General features: G+C 32.5%; 1 protein-coding gene across 21 annotated transcripts; it reads left to right on the forward strand.

The window, feature by feature from the left end:
* The first annotated feature begins 48 nt into the window (after positions 1-48).
* Positions 49-20,382, forward strand: LOC148616294 (monocarboxylate transporter 9-like). Of its 21 annotated transcripts, none has more exons than XM_088583196.1 (9): positions 49-105; positions 1,530-1,618; positions 9,503-9,718; positions 9,982-10,292; positions 12,213-12,356; positions 13,720-14,541; positions 14,796-15,065; positions 17,203-17,328; positions 19,333-20,382. In XM_088583196.1, exons 4-9 carry the CDS (start codon positions 10,052-10,054, stop codon positions 19,509-19,511), a joined length of 1,782 nt encoding a protein of 593 aa, XP_088439322.1. In that variant the 5' UTR covers positions 49-105; positions 1,530-1,618; positions 9,503-9,718; positions 9,982-10,051; the 3' UTR covers positions 19,512-20,382. The 21 variants fall into 21 exon arrangements, 14 of the variants coding, with proteins under 14 accessions (XP_088439322.1, XP_088439316.1, XP_088439321.1 ...); XM_088583190.1 differs by having other exon boundaries at positions 9,503-9,581; XM_088583195.1 differs by having other exon boundaries at positions 9,503-9,578.
* Positions 20,383-20,857: the final 475 nt, after the last annotated feature.

Genomic DNA, 20,857 nt, shown 5'->3' on the forward strand with positions numbered 1-20,857 from the left:
ACTAGTGTACAATAAAACATGATATTTCAAAAAACATTTAAACTTCCCCACACACATACTAGTATGAACTAGTATGAACCGATGTAAATTCAACGAAATCTCATGGTAAGCCTCTGTTAATAGAAATTATGTCAACAAATAACTAACAAACAAATCAACTTAAAGAGTAATCAAGGGAACCAAGGTTATAGCGGTAATCAAAAGAATGTAATCCAGGGACAAAGACCAGACATGGAAAACAGACATACACAACAAAGAACATAAAGTAACTAAAATCATACATACAAAGTAACAAAAGTAAATGAGCAACTCGGACTCCACTAAAAACTGAGAGCATGAACCAGGTGCACCGGTAGGGTAAGCGTTCTCTACTTTTTTTAGAAGCACCCACCGAGTTGCTCATAAAAAGTCAAGTCCGGGGTAGACAAACGAGGAAAGGAAAACTATGACACGTTGAATAAATCAGTTTTCATGGTGCTGATGGATACAACATAACGATCCACGAGTTCATGATGACGACCATAAAACGTCTGTAGTGATGACTTCAATCTCGTAGCAACATAACCCTGTTCCAGAAGCCTATTTGTTAGAGTTCTAGCGCGATACAAAAAGTCTGCGTAGTTTCGGCAAGCTCTGGCATAACGTGTGAGTTGTGATAGGAACACTCCATACGCAGGAGCCGAAGGGATGTTGCCACAAATGAAAGGAAAGTTGACAATTCTGAACGAAAAGTAATCACGTTCGTCGTAAAGTTCGGTCAGTAGTTTTCCCTTATCATCGATCTCTAAGTGTTGGCCAAGATATGAAGCAAAAATCACAATGTCTGTAGTATTCTTTATTTTAAGTTTTTTCGGGTAGATGCGATGTATCAAATCCCCGAAACTAGGATTGTTTAACGATAGTACGTCATCTATTTAGCGGAAACTTAAATTAAATGATCTAGCCAAACGATATTCTTTCTTTTTTATCAGACTAGCTATAAAGTCAGCCTCATAAGAGTTTAGGAATAGGTCAGCAAGTATCGGAGCACTATTTGTTCTCATTGGAATACCGATCGTTTGTTGAAAAACGCGTCCACCACACTGGACAAATATGTTGTCGATAAAAACGATAAAAACTTCCAACATTTTGAAAACATCTTCTTCTGTATATTCGGAAGATGATTTGGAATTATTTTTACAAAGTATGAGGAATCTCTACCAAGAACTATATAATTATAACTTGCAGTTTGACAGGTTGCTCAGGCGGGTAAGCTTTTACCCTTCAGGAGACCTTGATGTAACTACTTGCTTTTTGGTTTTTTTTTTGTTTTTGTTTTTGTTTGTTTGTTTGTTTTTTGTTTTGTTTTGTTTTGTTTTGGTTTTTTTTTTTTTTTGGGGGGGGGATTTGGTTTTTTTTTTTACTATTTCGTTTTTCGTGTGCTTTTTGTTTTACTTGCGTACAGTTTATGTAATTAGATTTAATTCTATTACCTACATAGCGCATATAGAATACTCGTTTTTGTTTCTTTTTTGTTTTTTTCATTTTAGCAATATACTTGGATTTCACTGCTGTGAATTGTTCTTGCGTTTTTATGCTTCGATATTTTTGTCAATATTCAGCTGAATTTTTATAGCAGGTAAGCATTTTTCATTTTTCAACGGAGCATACATACAATGTCATAAAACAAATTATCTATAAGGTCAGGAACTCGGTCTGTAGAGAAACTGATCGATTTAATCCTACGATTTCTTTTAAATATTATTTTGACTGTATAGTCAAAAGTTTGTATGAATGAAGACTTAAAAATCAAATTAAAAATAATTGAACGCTTCAGTATAAAGTTTTTAATAAACAAATTTGATGTGGTCGTTCAAATAATTGTGGTCGTACTTACATGCGTGTTTGATATAGTATGTGGGCTGACAAAAAAACCCGTACACCCCCTGCTCATCGAAACATTTGATTTTCAACAACCCTTAAACCTCATATTTACAAACGATTTTGTCGCAAAAAAAAACAACACAAAAACAAAACCAAAACAAAAAAACAAAAAAACAAAAAAAAAAACGAAGCATTTTTGTATTTTTTGCTACTTTTTATAGCTCGTTATGGCAAAATTCATTTTTATGTTGTTTTTTTTTTATTCTTCGAAATTCTTCTTTCTACAAAACGAAATAAATTGGCATATTCTAACAACGAAAATCGCCACAAGTCATCAAATGTCATCCCGAAAGTTGTGATTGTGATACTTAACATAAAATACCAAATAAGTCATTTTTATTGAGGCGTAAATACTCTAGAGTTTGACATTGAAAAAGAGGTCAATTTAAGGGTTTTTTAGGTGGTGTAGAGGTATATTTATGAAAAAATGTCATTTTAATTAATTCAAATCTTAAGTGTTACCGCAACTTTCTGGGTACCATTGTAAAGCTGAGACATTTGAGACTTTGGGCTACATGATGAAACCTATATGTATTTAGTTTCTTTACACCTGCTGTCCCAGGGAGACTTTGACGCTCTAACAGTTGAGCAAAAACAAAACTTGGCTTTTTGACCCAGTGGGGTACAAATATAGGTTTATACTGAAATAGAATCCGAGAATATTCTTTGGCGACAAATTGATTCGGTAATGGAAGGTATAAAGTTGCCTGAAAATCACCATGAAGTTGATGAGGGAGGGATGGACGGAAGACCCTCCCACCCCATGGGCTAATAAGAAGTCTCATATGGACCACATTTATATTTCTCGATTACAAAAGATATACGTTCACGTTTTTTTTTATACGAATAACATTTTATCAACTGTTAAGAACAAAGCAGCATTTAAAACTACTTAGAATTCGTAAATCATTGACCAGTTCAGTAAAAAATAATAAAATATGACATTGTACGCGGTATGGTTTATACTACTAATGATAATGTACAATAATGTTAGAATAATTTGTTCGTGCGCAAGAATACATATTCCTATGTACATGCATATCTTCCGATATAGAATAGGAGTGTTCATTTTGTGATATTTAAAAGAAAGTATTCGAGCATCTCTTCGAGTGTTACCGGGAGGTACCAGTCTATAACAAACCCTATACAGTTGCGATCACTTCTAATCTCTCTTCGATCCTGTCAGGATTCGCTGTCATAGAACAGTTCTAAACTGTCAGAAACTTTTCTGACCTGCAACACACCTTGCCAGGGTCTGTCAGGGCTTTGGACAAGCTCTGTCATAATGTTCTAGGTAGAACAGATACGTGGATCAGAAGAGTTCCTGGCAGATTTTGACAGTCATTAGCTCGAGAATACTTCTCTGGATGAATTATATACGGTACATGTACGTGATTCCGAAACAAAGGCGTAGCACCCGAATCCCGATTCGTACGACGGGAAGGAAGCCTTGCTATGTTTAACTTGATTTTTTTTTCAATTTTTTATCCGACTTTTATGTATGGTATGCAGTACCAACAAAAAGTATTGCCTGCCGTACCTGCTACGCTCCTGACTTTAAAGAATTTGGACTGAATTCTTTTGGTTGCAGATCTAGACACCGATATGATACAGAGTATCTATATTATTGACAATTTTAAATAGTTCATACAGAAATTTTAGACCTTTATGACATTTTACAGAATTTTGACTGAACGTATATATACGATTTTGAAGAATTTTTACTGAAATATACAAGTCGAAATCCCCCACATGGTAGTTATATTACAATAAAATTGCATTTTTGTCAATAATTTTAGTCTCTTATAGAAATTTTGCAATAATTTTGACTAAAATTTAATGTGTCACAGCTACCACATGATAGTTATATCGAAAAATTCAGCATTTTAGTCATTCATTCTAGACCCTCATGGAAATAAAAAATGCTTGCACTCATACATTTTGCAAGAATATGACATTTTTGTAGAATTTTGACAGAAATATATGAGTCACAGTCACCCACATGATAGTTGTATTGAAAAAAAAATAAGCATTTTAGTCAATAGTTTTAGACCCTCATGAAAAGTAAATTGCCTACACTCATACATTTTGTAGAATTTTTACTGAAATAATGGTGTCACTGTCACTAATATGAAACTTTTTAGCTTCTACATTTTTTATATATCAGATTATGTAGAGAAATTGGAAGTGTTATCACTCATATTCGTTGCTAAAAATGATATTTAGAAGAATTTTACCGAAATCAATATTTAGGTATCAGTCTCCCATTTAATGCAAACTTGTCAATTTCAACATTTTTAGAATGATTTGTAACCCTTATGTTATTGAAAGTCGCTTTCACTCAAAAAGTACTTTGTCAATCTTGAACTTCGTTAGAATTACCGAACACCTGAAAGTCATCCGTTACTTAGAACAGAAACATAGACCTTTAATTTTATAATTAAATAATTTGATTTAATTAATATCACATTTCCTAATCGGGTCAGCTAATTTACATTAGTCACGCAGTTTCTTTATTAATTGTGGACTTCCTGTTCTAGATTACGTCACACAGAATAGAAAGATTTAGTGTCAGGAACTGTCCAGGGGTATGACAGTTTAGAAAAGCTTTTCGTATTTTCTTTGTCACGACCCTGGACAGTTTCTGTCAGGATCTATCAGGGAATAGCTCAAAATGTGTCCTGACCCAAGACAGCCTCTGTCAGATCCGGTCAGGATCCCGGATCTGTCAGGGTTTCTGTTCTATCTGCTGTTGTATCTGACAGATTTTGACATAATTTAAGAGAGGTTAGAAGTGATCGCAACTGTATATCAAAACAAAGATAAAATCTAAACGCTAGAATAATAATTGTAAATCAGAAATTTTTGAAACTATGAATATACCAATAGATTTTTTACAAAAAGCAACATCTTCAGTCTTTATAGATTAGCATTGTTGTTCAGAAGTCGTCGATACTGTAGATGAGTATACTTACTTTGAATTCAATGATATATATTTAAAGCATTTTATCATAATGCTATCAAGACATAAGATATTGGTCAATATTCAATTTTCCTGAAATACATGCATGCATTAAACTGTGACATTGTGTTTTTTTAATCGATAAGTGAATGCATGTGATAACGTATAAGTTCACTACCAGTAGAACTGAGGTCTGTCCCAATATTAAATCCAAGTATCTAATAATTTGTAGCATCCTATTCGGTTCGTTCTTAAATCTTTTGCCTTTGTGAGGTAGAAGGGGTTCGGTTATCTTTGTTGTCCTCTTTTATAAATATGATTTTATGAAGCGTCATTATGAACATTGTGTTTTACAACTTGTACGTATAGGCCATTTGACTTCAACCCATATACACTGTTTAAGTTACTTCACAATATACAGACAAAATCTGGTAATGTTACTGATATTAATATCAAAACTTAAAATATGCTTTACGCATCAGTTTACTGTGTGGATGGATATACTTCTACGTACTTCTGTCTACCTTGAACTTTATATACTGAATCCTAAAGTATGTCTGGGTGCATATCATATTAAAAAAAATCAAATATGCATATACCATATATGCTATAATTATTTTTAGTTACCACACTCATTCCAATGGTACCTAATAGTGGGAAATTAAAACGACCGGGTATTTATATAGAAAATTAACTGTTTGAAACGTTAGTGTCAAAATTCCACACAGCCCCATATGCAAAGTAAAGATGGATGGTGTGCTCAGCACGTTTAACTGGGTTAATCTGATAAAAAGATACTGACATGACGATAATAGGACTATTACATTGAGTCCATATCACATAATAATTGCAAAATACGATTTATATGTATTAAGTACTAAGGTAAGCAACATATATGATAGAAAATGTTTCTGCTGGTATTTTCCGATGCAAGTTCTTTTCTTACTGTAGGTATATTTCGTGCATTACATTTATGTTATTTATGAAAAAAAAAATAGTAAATAGATAAACGTGATAAAATAAAACGAAATTCATAAATGTAAGTGACATTTCATTCACAGACCAAACAGGCAGACATTTCTAATACGATAGCTCCCAAAAGATGACGGCGATTCAATCGCTGTCCATTTCAGTAAGACGTTTGATTATCGTGGTAACTTTAGTGATGTGTAAAAATGTTGAGAAAATTCCAATAATCTGAAATATTTTCCAACAGCTAGTGTTTATTTCAGAGGCTGATTCATAGATTCTGAAAAGGGGGACTACAAACTTTGCACGAAATGTTCCTCTTTGCATTACCTGAAGAATGAATCATCAAAATAAAAGACACATTATACATATCCCTTGCAAATGGTAATCATTTTGACATCTTTGGTTTGTTGAAATTGTTAAAAAGTTACAAAATAACATTTTCAAGAAATTCTATTGACCAGATTTTGTGTTCTGTTTATGTGGTATATAATTACTAGATATCCATTGATTTCTGTATGTTTTGATGTTACTTATTCCTAGAAATGAAAGTCGTATTTCTCCGATAAAACCCTGGGAATATATGCTGAAAATTTAGAGTGCTGTGTAGGATTGCAAGCCTTAACTACAGATAAAATCTTAAAATCTAAAAAAAAATTTATGGACAGACGCCTTACTGAATCTTGACCTTAACGTACTTCGATCATAATCAAGCTACAATATTTGGCATATATTATTGATTTATTCATGACCGTTTCTCTGGCTCGACAGTGTGACGGGTGCGATTGCCGGTTTCATTTACCGATGCCGTCGACGTCTTTTTACCGACATGACTCTTTTACATTTAATATAGCTGGCTGAATTTCGAGTTACATGGATATCGTTATGTTCATGTAGCCGCATTATTATTATTATTATCATTACGGAGCTAGTTTTATTGTGATTTCTAGTTTAAAGCAGGATGGACGAAATGAAACGTCGGATGTTTATTTCAGTCAACTATCACCAAAATAACAGACCAATGAACTACATAATATAGAGGGTTAGGCACTGATCATCATGGGTGATTGTGCACAAGAAACAAGGTCACTTTGATAAGTCGCGAAAACATGACCTCGTTTCACTTCAATGGTTTCGTTCTCTCTTTTGTTATTCAAACAAAGCAAGTATTTTTTTTATATGGCGCACGTAGTCATCGAAGCTCTTGACTTGTGGTATACTTAATAGGATCAACTAGTGTCAATTTAAAAAAAATAGTTAAAATATTGCAAAGCAAGAGTGCGCGACCCTCATAATCATCAAACATCCCTTTGAGGTACGTTACAGAAAGCAACATTAAGCTTTTGACAACAGAGTATGTCTAAACAATTACCTATATATAAATACTAGCCAAGATAGTGTCCTATTTAATTATAGAAAACGAATTACAAATCTTTAACCTCCCTATAAAACATATACATGTATGAAGTCAAGGGTATACTATGCGCTCGTGACTGTAAATGAGTTTTTGTGCTGAATCATAGAAAAGTAACTGAATGTACACTTAAATATAATACTTAAAGACTTCTTGACTTTTGATTTCATAACATCTGATTAGTTATAAATCCACATGTAGGACATATAAGCCTCCAATACACAGTAAGTATATATATTTTAAGTCGGATAATTTAACTTATATTCAATCTGTGTTGTTACATGGCATATGATAAAGGCGTGTGAGCATTGGATATTTATTGATTAATACATTTCGTGTGATATTTAATCTGTATTTTTTCGTTTTAAGACATGTCAATTCGAGTTTTTGAATTACAATTTGTGAGTAACCCGTTATTTTTAACTCTTACAACGTGGAAAATAACTTACAAAATGGCACTTGTGCGCTTCCGTACAAAATCTTACATACAATCATCCTTTCATTTTCGTTACTATTTTTGTTAGAATGTTAATCCAGACATTCCTGAGAAAAAAACATGTCTTGTCCATTTTTTAATTTATCTCGAAACGTGTCTATTCCAAAAAAATATACAATGCAAAATGTGATGGAAAGCAGCCTGTTGATCTATTCTTTATTATGCTATCCAAATAAAAAACTTAACACATAATCTGGCGAACATTGTGTAAACCAAAATCGACAATACACAAAATTGTTTTACCTAAACGTTCATAGAAAACGCCAAGCTGTCACGTCATGAACAATAATTATTAGTTCGTTTATTTAATTGTTTGTAAAACGTCTTCAGCCGGAAGAAACTTAAATGTATTTTTCCGGTTTGGAACATATAAATGCAACCAGTATCCGCATGTCATTAATTCTGCTTGAAAAAAAGACTTGTGCTAAAAAAAAAAAAACCCTGACCCTGCATGCAGTAGCAGTTTACTTTGAAAACTAATGTCTTAATCATTTAAACTGTCTTATTGACCATTTGCGAAATGAATGTTAACTTTGGACATATATCGGTTTATAATTTTTCACGTAAGTTGGTAAATAGGTAGCTCTCATCATGTTTAACATTTTTAGCCTGTCAGAATATGGCTAAACCTAACAATTTTGGGGATATTTGCGTAAATATACTGTTTGACCCTATATTCTATGTTTAGTAACGGAGGCCATGTTTTTTTTTTCCGCGCGGATCACAACACCCAACAGTTATTTTCTACGGGTAACCATAAGGAACAAACATGACAAGTTTGGTTTCAATCAGTCCAGTAGTTTCAGAGAGAAAAAAAATTGAAAATTATAATGTAAAACATTGACCCCTAAAAATACGAAAAGGGACAATGACTCCAAAATCGATGGTCAATGGATGTTCACGAAAATTGAAATGCAGATAGATCTCATCATGCTAAATACTTTTTCCCATGTTAGAATTTAAGTTAACTAAATCCTGCGGTGTTGGATATACTTACAAAAAGTTACTGAATGACTCAATGTACTATTTATAGTAGCAGCGGTCAAGTTTTTTCACAGATCAAAAAACCCAACGGTCGTTTGTGCAGAATACGCTAAGAAACAATGATGCCAAGTTTGGCTCCAAAGAGAAAATTTTTGAAAATGTGTCCACGGACGGACGACGACAACGCACGCCAAATGATGGCAAAAGCGCACCAGCTCGTTGGACAGTGACCTTTACGAGGATCTAATAAATATAACCTATCTTACATAAAAAGTCATATCCCACCATTTACCGCTCACAGATGAATGGAGTCATTGAATATTTTCATATTCAGGGCATTAAAAATTGAAGGCGAGAAACTAAATTTCAGATAAGTAAACAAACAAGGTGAATTACATTAATGAAAGGATATTATAAGAAGCTTAAGTAACATTGTTATCATATATTATAAACTGAAAAAGTATTAAAATTAAACTGGCGTAGCATCGTAATAATATTATTTTCTTTATATATTTACTTTTAAATGATTTAGAAGTGGGTGTTTGATACAATGTTTGGTGATTTACGCCTCAAGCCTATACCACTGACCCAAGTTTAAGAACTATTTGAAATTCATAATAGTACATATTCTCTATGCTGTTCACTAGTTTCGGGTAATACTGTTCGTAGACATTTGTGAAGTAGTGAAGTACTTTCTTGTCGTTTTTTGTGTGGAAAAATATGAATATGTAAAGTATTTTATAATAATTTACAGGTTGCCAATATAACTGAATATGCCACGTGATCAATATAGTGGACACAGCAAATAGGCTGTGAATGCTTTAAGCAAGGTAGTAAGTAACGATCTATAATTGGAGTGATACCTTGCTTAAACAGTTCAAGGACTTGGCATATTGTCAATAGTTTTTTTTTTCTGAAAAGAAGGATCATTTGTAGTGCTGATTGCCACGTGAAACCGCTTCAACTAATTGTGCGTATTATTAAGTAATAGAGTTCCTTTTTGATGTCATTTTGTCATTATTATTATGAATAAAAGACGGAAAAGGTTGAAAAAACATTCAGGAGTTTCGTCGTTCGTTTATGTAACCTATCTATCAAAACACAATTCAGTAACTATTTTCAAATTATGTCTGTCGTAATGAATACAATATTTTCCTCGTCAACTGTGCATGTAACATTTTCGTCTTTATTATGGTGTGCATATTAATGAAGCTATTTATTTTTCTATTCCAGATAAAGAAATGCAGGTGCAAAGTATTAAAATAAACAAATAAAGAAGATAAAGTGATGGGTATATCGAAGAATGACTAAGATAGGGACTAACAACAAAAAAGATTTCAAGGCAGAAATCCAAGAGGATGATGTACTCGATGGCGGATGGGGATGGGTCGTTTGTGTTGGCACATTCCTTGCAAACTTCATTGCAGATGGAACAATGTTTTCTTCCGGTGTCCAGATGTTGGCATTCTTGGATTACTTTGGGGAGTCGAAAGCTGCAACAGCATGGGTGAGCTCCACACAACTTGGTCTCAGTATGATGATGGGTAAGTTCACTTGTAGTAGCATAGCATTGTCTAGCTCCACTGAGATTGATGAATTATATTATAATCAATAGCAATATAGCATAACCTTTCTCTACTTATTTTGGTCGGTGAGTTAATTGAAAGCTATATAGCATCACCTTTCTCCGGGATGGTGACGAGTGTGCTAATTAGTGAAAACAATCAAATTGAAAATAGCTTACTTCACCTTGATTGGTCTTAAAATAGCTTACTTCACCTTGATTGGTCTTAAAATAGCTTACTTCACCTTGATTGGTCTTAAAATGGCTTACTTCACCTTGATCGGTCTTAAAATAGCTTACTTCACCTTGATTGGTCTTAAAATGGCTTACTTCATCTTGATTGGTCTTAAAATGAAAAGCTAATTTGTTAGTGAAAATATATAGCATAACCTTTATTAACTATTTTCGATACATTAAATTCAGCAGTTTTCTTGTCTATTCTCGATACGTTAGAATCAGTTGTTATACAATATAATGATATTCGGTAATTGTCTGTCTGCTCTCACTACATTAAATTCAGTAGCAGTCTGTTTATTCTCGATACATTGTCTGTTATCGATACATTAGATTCGGAAATTCTGTCTACTGTCGGCACATTAGATTCAGTAGTTGGATTTCTTTTCCTCCACACATTAGATTCAGTAGTTGTTTGTCTATTCTCTACACGTTAGCTCTTTATTTTTTTACCCATTGGATTTATTTGGCGTGCAGTAGATTTAGGAGTTGTCTGTCCATTCTTGATACATGAATTTCAGTAGTTTCATGTCTCTTCTCGATACACATAATATTCAGTTGTCTGTGTATTCTCAATACATTAGATTCAGTTGTTGTCTGTCTATTCTTGATACAGTAGATTAACTATTTGTCTATCTATTTTCGATTAATTAGATTCATTAGTTGTCTGTCCGTTGTCGGTACATTTAATATTTGTAGTAGTTTGTCAATTTCCATATTTTTAAGTCCTATAACGATGTGTTTTAAAGACAATATGTACATTTGCTCGAAGGTTCACATTGTTTGTAAAGGTTAATGATGAATTTTAAACATATATAACATCTAATTACCATTCACATTTTCTAAGGTATCCGTGTGTTTTTTAAAGGGACTTATGTTTAACAAGCAGAAGGAGATTATTAAGCTCCGTCCTTCAAACATTTGAATTTCCATGTCAAGTTGATATTTTCAATATTTCTGCAAATACAGTTATAAAGTGGAAAACTACTACTGAAAAAAAAAATTATTATTTCGCCTCTTTTATCTACTCTAAAGTTACTAACCGGGTATAAAATCAGGAAAATGCTCAATACCAACAGCTTGTTTTCTTCATAACTGGTTCAAAACAGTTAAGTTAAGCTACTGTCAACTATTCGTTGAGTGTATGTGTATTTGCGGTTTTAAAACACGTGCAGTAGACTATCACTAACATGTTATGACAATGATGACATCAGATATGAACAGGATGGGAAGCTTGTTTAGAACATATCTTATTATGCAAACATTTATTTTCGTAATAATTATTTTTGTCGTAATGTTGTATATTAAAAAAACAACAACAACAAATTCACAACAAAAAGTTTATACGCTGTTGATAAGATCTTTTCTCACCATCATTGTATCTGTTGAAGTACTAAAGGACATCAACTAAGGCACTGACCATTTTTTTACTGAGTTACTGAGGGGGGGGGGGGGGCTCGGATGATTTTGAAAAAAAAATTCTTGATATGAACAAAACATTTCTTTTTCACTCAACCATTGACAGAAAAAAATATGATTCAATACTACAATATTTCCCCCATTACTTAACAAAGTAGATTTTCAATTAAAAGATTTTAACTCTGCCTGCTAATGAAAAACAATTGTGAGAAAATGGTCTAATCCAATCATATTGTATGATTTGTAGGTCCAGTAGTAAGTTTCTTCATAGCAAAATACTCGGTTAGGACCGTGACAATGGCTGGTGGAGTCATAGCTTTCCTAGGTACTCTGGCAGGGACCTTTTCTCCAAACATTACCGTTCTTATATTTACCTACGGCATTATCTGTGGTAGGTATATTTGTGAGTCGCTTTATATATTTATATTTAAGGGGGTTAATTGGTTGGTCTCGTTCTATTTTTTGGATTACGTCACAGTAAGATATGGTTAAAAAGACAAATCAAACATGTAAAAAACTTAAAATTTAGTCAAGATATACCTTAAAAAAAAACAATAAAAATGTATGTCATAGCGAAAATGAAAGTCAAGGTCACTAGAAAAATGCATGTTTATAAAATCAGAAATCACGACAATGACCTTTTTAAAAATGACCTTGAAGTTTAAAATTTTGATTGTTTATGTTCTTTAGAATTGTTTTTCAGTTTTAACCTGCTGACTTAAAACGAATACGAATAATAATGAAATGCTTTGTGGAAAAAAACCACTCAAATTCGCCATTTTCTTGTAAATTACTATGGTTCACTTCAAATTTCTCAAAAGAAAAAAAAAATACATCTCTAGTTTTCTAGAACATTCTTGTTTACTACCTATTTTTTTAAGTTTACACATATCTACGGGTGAAATTTCGTAAAAATTACATAAAACAGGATTCTGAAAATGAACAAGTTACTATTTTTGGAAACCATTGTAGCCAATTTTAATACCCTAGTATATGAAAACATGATTGTTACTACACACAAAAACTGGTTGTATTATTACCATGGAGTTGTCAAGCTAAGTATCCAAAGCATAAATTTATAAAATCTGGATTAATGGTTTCCATGATAACAAGTTTACTGAAAAAGGAAAATTTCTCTTTTTATACATGTAGTTAAGGTAAATATATGTACTAAATGTTGGTTTCCATGTCAACAGGTTTGCAAAAGTAAAAAAAAATCTGCCCATTTCGATGTTAATATGTCATAAAGAATTATTTCAGTTATTTTAAAGATATTTCAAAGTTTGAGGTTTCCACATAATTTTGATTCAGACTGAAAATTGTTTTAAATATTCAGAGAAAATAAAATCGCTCATATTTTACGTTATTTGTACCAAAATTTTAAACTGTTTTGTCAGATACTAAATAAATTCTTTAAAAGTAATTCATGAAATTTAAGATAAAGAACACGCAGACATAGTATGATTGCACGACATTATGTATGTACATGTAGAACTAAATATTATGAATTAAGGACTAATGCAAAGATATAAACTTCAAAGTAGATGAGCTTTCGTATTCATGTTAAAACACACTGTACATTAGTTACCATGGATATCTCAACAAAGTAGATACGTCTTCCTCCTGAAAATACAACATTAAGATTTGCAACAGGTATTTTTAATTATCTGTATGCAATTTCATATCCCTGTCCCTCTCTGTCTTTCCTGTAAACATAAAAATGTCTAACAAAAGTTTAATTCTTTATTCTTTAGGTATTGGAATATGTTTATTTTTTATTTCCTCTATTGTGGCCGTTGGGTTGTATTTTACAAAGAAACGAGCAATAGCGACTGGAATCGCTACTAGTGGAAGTGGATTAGGTGTTATTATCTATCCATATTTAACTGAATCCTTATTCACCATATATGACTGGAGAAACACATTACTTATTATTGCTGGACTTTGCCTAAATGCTACGGTTTGTGGTGCTTTATTTAGACCCTTGACAAAAAAGAAAAGTTTTTCTGCGCCTTGTGATTGTTTGGATGAGAATTCTGCACAATATCGGGATGCTGAAGAAAAACGACCGATGCTTGTGCCTTGTGACAGTGGATTAGTATTAGATAAAATCATCTCTGACAAAATGTACAATTCTGCTTCAAATATAGAAAACACTGGGAATCACTTGAGCGGGCCCGCATTTAGGGTAGTCGGCGGGCCCTCTTGTTTTGAAGTTTCTGGAGTATCGGCTGTGGAAAGAGTAAAAATTAATGATAGAAAATATTACAGTGACCAGAACATACACGTGGCACATGTGTCTAGCCACAAACACAAAACTGAATCTCATCACTTTTTGTCTCCAAACTTGCATAATGACGTGTTCTATAGCGGAAGCATTTACAGGTTACCTTTTCAACGATCTGGTACCATTTTATCCAAGAAAGATGATCTGGACTGTGACGACAGTGCAATTTCTTCTGACTTAGATTCCAGCAATAAATGCGAGAGCAATATGATACTTATACAGAGCTGCATTGCTATGTTGAAGCAACCAGCATTTCTTCTTCTTTTATTCTGTATGATTCTATGGACAGGTATGAATTATGATATTTTAATATAGCAACATTTTGTCTTAAAAGTACTGTATTCTACACTTACACTTCGGAACTGCCGACAGAGTCAAAATAACACGGAACAAAGGAACTGGCTAAAAAAAAAAACATAATTATACCGAAGTTTCTTTTCAGCGTTTTAATTGGGATAAAATAGGGAACATTTTGCTTCCTTTGTGTAAAGCAGTCCATTACCCCAGGGAAACAACTTACTTTGCTGTTTTGTTTTCTTGTAGCACAGTCCATTACCATGACATACATTCCCGACATGGCAGTCTCCAAAGGAATTGCACGAAACCAGGCAGCAATGTTAATATCTATCATCGGTATAACAAATACCGTAGTAAGAGTTATGGCTGGATTTATAGTAGATATCTTCCATATAAGGAGTCTTTATCTATACATATGTGCCATTGCTTTAGGAGCGGTGGCGAATATAGTATTACCTTGGTGTGAAAGTTTTCCTCTGATGGCTGTTTGTTCTGTTGGTTTTGGCTTTTGTATGGGTATGTATTCAATAAGGTTAAGCTAATATTTTGCAGTTATCTATGATCTTTATTCCCTCAAGCACGATTCATGATTATCTATATAACAGCCCTTACCTAAGATATAGACTTTTTACTGTCATTGACATAAATAACCTTGTTTCACTATGGACTGGGCATTGGCAATGTTTTGTTCATTCACTGTAACACGGCATTTTAATGGAATACACAACTTTTGGTCTTCCCGTCTGTGAAAAACATACCTGTTTTTTAAATATATATAACTGGCATCTCTTCTATACAGCACATACAATGAATGGTCGTCTAAAACTGTAAAATTACTTATTTTTTTTAGCGATTAATTTTCGCTAATTTCTCGAGCAAGTAAAAATCGCGAAATCAAACCGCAAAAAAATATGAGTCTCTATGTAATAGAATACATCTTGGAGAAAGTTTTAATCCCAGAATAAAAAAACCACGTAATTGGATTGACATTCTAAATCACGAAAGTAACCAGTATTCACTACGCGAAAATCATCAAGGTGGACAACTATATTATGTTTCTTATATATATATATATATATATTGTATGTTACAAGTGTTACATTTTAAACATTATACATAATAACAATATATGAATGTCGGGACAGATATTTTTTATGATTTTGGATTATGACCTAAAATACTGTTTTAAATGATTTAATTACGACATATAAGTCCGCTTCAAGAAGTTTTTCTTAGTTTCCAGATACCTAAGTTATATAATAAGTAATTTTGCCGTCACTGTTAGTATGCTTAATGTTTCAAAATTATATTTTCTCGTCTGCATGGCGATATATAATTGTAATATTTGGAATATTTCACAAAAACTAAATATCATATTAATCGAGTTCATGTACACTGATTCATTTGTTTTAACAGTGACCAGCTGATTGACATCTCATACTTCATGCACTCTTGTCTCGTATCAACAAAATTTTCACTAAAGCACTTAATTGTATGTAATGTCATTCAATCCAAATTACATGTGAGACATTTCTTATGATGCCACATGTTATACTGTGCCATAAGGACCGGGTGATGTGGGAATAATGTAACATTTTCTTTGGCACTCTTGTTTTTATTTTTATCAGGTTCGCTACCTAGGTCACCAGCAACACGTATACATAGGTGGGGGTAAGTCTCACGGGCAGGCTTTACAGGTAACTTTTCGGGGGTTGTTACTTTGACCTAGTTGCGAAATGTCTTATATTGCAGAACCGTAGAAGTGATAACGTTGGTTTTGTTTTAATACCACAGGAATCTCGTAGCAATGTCTCCTGGTTTGCAAATTTTCAAATAATATTATGAAGATTGTTTCCATAATTAAAAAGTTATTTAAAAAATCATATTATTTGGAATCTACAATACAGTACGTGTAATTTAACTGCATGTTTTTTTTTGTTACTCTCAATCTTATTTAAACCATTTTTATTCTTGTGAGCTTGTGAACATGTACGTATTGCACATTAGAAAAAGAATCTTAAGACAAGCCCATAACAATCTTCAAAGAAGTTGTACAAATAATGACAGGAAGCAGTTGACGTCGTAGAATATGACAAATATACAAGCATGCATTACTAGATTAGTGTGCATTGTACAATATAAATACACGGGTTCTTTGTACCATCGAGAACGATCACCAGGCATTCCCAGCTTATACAAAATTGGATACCCATTTCGGTGCATTGACTCATTGGTCATGCGCATTCACTTACATATAGCCTCGATTACTTTTAAGTATAATCACATCATCCTATCGACCTGCATATCAGTGGAGGTTAGTGTTTTAACGGTTATCAAACTCGACAAACTGATATAAATGTTTGACCTTGGAATATGTCATACACCAGAGATATGTCTCATGTTCAACACAATCCTCTTTTGCGATTGATGAATATTTTGACCACAAAGCTGTCAACGTAGTTGTCAGCCTCTTGATTTCGGATTAAATGGAGTCTGAGTACCGGATAAACATTTCGGAATTTAAATGATAAAAAAAAACACATTTGAATGTATACTTATAAATTTTACCACAGCTTCTATAAACCGATTATCCCCGTCCTTGTATTAATGTTTTGGCTCTTCCCAAAATGAAATAAAGTTGTTTTTTTTACAGGAACTGTTGTTTGTTTGAGGACCATTTTGATTGCAGATATACTTGGTATTGAACAACTTACACAGGCCTTTGGTATCATTGCATTTTTCCAAGGTCTTGCATTCTCCGTGAATCCACCATTCGCAGGTAAATACTCTCTTAAGTCAAAGTCCCTGCACGAATCAGGCGGTGGGTGAAACATGGTATGAGAAAAACACACCATTTTGAAAATTTAATTTTTCTGTATGTACCATCAGAATCAAGACAAAAAGACAAGATTGGTAAATTGAGTTATAATTTCATTGAAATGCACCGAAAATCAAGTATCAAGGACAGATAACTTTCTATTGAACGATTTCTGAGCAAATCCAGTGATACAGAGGTAAAAAAATTGTCTTTTCAAATAGGGGAAGCAGCATTGAGTCAGATCGGTGGTTTTTATATATGTATGTTTCCCATTTTGCCTGATTCGTACAAAAAACCTACCTTACACTTCTTTTGTTTAGAGAGGATAATAAGCGCATCAACTTATTCACAGTGTGGTCGTCAATGATTTACTGTAACATTATTTACACAATTAATCATGAAAATCATAGAAATAAAAAATAAAAACTGACACATAAATAACAATACACATATTTTAATTACAATATGAATTTAAGTAATTTGCTTTGAACATTTCTTAAGATGTACTTTCCCTAAAATCACTTGACAGATTATTTAAAGTAACACTAGAGGGAATAGCTAACGAACGCTTATACTATTCAGTTTTAGCTTTTGGTATTAAAAGTAAAATTGGATCACTCTGTCTAGTTTTCTAGAACTTTTTTTATCCAGTATGTTTAAGTAGCACATGTAAAATGTGATTCATGGTTGGAAAGCGTACATATATTTATTTTTGATATTTTTTTCAAATACATGTAAATGTTATAGTAAACAAAAATTAAGTAGCTGTCTTTGTAAGAATCATGCAAAATCTGGAAAATGTGATACACTCCAAAAAGGCTACATATTTTTTCTTTGTAATTAGTTGTTTTATGGGTCTATACTATGAAATGTGTAAATATTCATTCAAATCTGCCTGCTCTTTGGAATAGTCAACATTGAAAATCCAATAATCTAATGTATTTGAGTGTCATTTACAGAGTTATCTACTTCACTTTCGAATTCTACAGTTTTTATCTCCTAAGATACAATTTTTATCTCCTAAGAACATGGGTTATATGAAAAACGAAATGTTAATTTTTGTTTACTAAAGCATTTTAAACAAAACATCAAAAATATAAATATGTAGGCTTTTTACCCATGAATCACATTTTGCATGATTCTTAGCTGGAGTACTACTTAACATGTGGCTTTCCATAAAACCCATGTTCAAACATATATGGAGTGTACTATAGAATTTAAAATTAAGGATTGTAAATGACACTAATATACGATAGACATTGTTGGATTTTCAATGTGGGTTATCAAAGAGTAGACAAATGAATAATTATACAGTTCATCATGATATAAATTTATAAAGCAACTTAATTACAAAAATAATAACATGTAGCCTTTTATGGGGTGTATCATATATATTACAGAATTTGCATGATTCTTACAAAGACTACTACTCAAATACATTTTGAGTTGTTTAGCACATTATAGGTTAGGACACACTTTCTATAAATAAAATAACGACTTAGAGGCATCTCAGTGTTTGACAAAGAAATAAAGACGATGGACTGATTTCATTAATATTCTGAATAACACGAATTGCTCTTTTTTTGGAGCTTCAATAAAATATCAATATTTGAGCTGTCTTTTGCCCCTGACCAAACAGAACAGCAGAAATTAACATGAGAAAAAACTACGCATGTAAACGTTTTTTAATTTTAATAAAATCTTAATTTTCTGTCTGCTTTCTCTTCTTTTCAATCTTACACGTGTTGTTTCTGTTGTAAATACCTTATCCTGGTTTGACGTTCAAATGATGATGAGCAGCATTGCATTGCAAAATGCACTTAGAATATGATGGCCATAGAAAATTGGTTAACTTATCAATAGAGTTCGATGATTGCTCATAAAGCAACTATGTGGTACTTAAGTTGAATCTACATTCAAACAAAGTTCTTGACAAACATAGCCTTGAATCCATTTATATTTCAGGTTTTCTGTTTGATAGGACGAACTCGTATGTATACCCTTTCCTTCTTGCAGGATGTTATTACATCATTGCACTTATATTGTGTATTCTGTTGACATGCTGTCCACGGCACAAATTAGTGCGAGACACTTCATTCGACGTTGAATCTGCGGACAGTGCTACCGAGCATTCAAACGATTGATGACAAAAAGTTATTTACTTTTATCTAAACCTATTGTTGTCATGATATGGAGCGAAAAAAAGATTCTGATCTGATACTCTGGGTAAAGGTAGACAATGTACATAATACACGCTGAATATTATTCAGTTTGACAATATTAGAGAACAGAACAGAACAGTCAGACACATTTAAATGTTACAAGAGGAATTAATGCAGACACATGAATGGAAGACAACAATATCATTAGTGAATAAGTCAGGTTAACATAATTAAAAAAGATTTTTTTAGTTTTCGTAAGAAAATATGGATATTATCTAATACATTTACATTACATATACAGAGCAATCCATGTGATTCATTGATTGTAGGATATATTATATTCAGGAATATTATAATACGTATACGATTGTCGTAAGATCTACGGTCCTCAGTGTCTCGAATGATGCATATGATTAATGTTTTACTTGAACCATAATGTTTATGACCTTTAATTAAAGTTAAGATCATTAAGATTGAATGGCAACAAACAGTTTATTAAAGGTTTTTTTTTACACGAATGTGTTTTAGGCGCCGTAATTGTTTAAGTGTTTTTGTAAAGGTAACACATTCAAAGATATCTAAAAGTCTTGTAATACAGTTGAAAGGATGTGATATTGCAACACGTTTCTTTTTCATTTTTTTTCTAAATATATTAGTATGCAATTAATCAATCAAGGTTTTCACTATTTGTGTTTGACCAAGGATTATAATACTATAGTCAGTTTGTGAAATAGTCGTAATGTTTACAATTTGTAATATGATTACAGTTTCTGAAAAAATACAGAAAGTTTTGAATTGAAAAAATAATACGACTTAACATATGTTTTTCAATACATGCTGTTTTAAGTTTGCATTTATTCTACGTTGTCATTGACCAGACTCTCTAAAGACTTCCTGAATTATGACTTTGGTTTGATGTACCCAACAATTACTATAAGGCACATTATTTGACCTTATTTGACTTATGCTGACACTTGTGTCTTGAAACAAAACCAAGTCAAACGTAGTGAGAAATTATGAGATTAGAGTATGCAGTGATAGCAGATAAAACGTATCTACACTGATATTAACTGCTCTACAAGGTTAACTAACTTCATTCACAAATACCACAGTTACAACAAATTGTCGATCACGCGATATTATTTGTCGTACTCGTGTTAAAACACTGGTATAAGTGCACTTATTATAAGTTAGTAATACCAATACGTTATCGCAAAAAAAAAAAAAACACCGAAAAAAAACCCATAAAAACACAAAAACAAAAACAAACAAACAATAATAACAAGAAGAATACATGTGTGTAAAAAATAGTCAAGAAAATTTAGTTG

This window comes from Perna viridis, chromosome 5, assembly GCF_037379345.1.
Source record: "Perna viridis isolate PV_CMFRI_1.1 ecotype Kerala chromosome 5, ASM3737934v1, whole genome shotgun sequence".
Classification (NCBI taxonomy): Eukaryota; Metazoa; Mollusca; class Bivalvia; order Mytilida; family Mytilidae; genus Perna; species Perna viridis.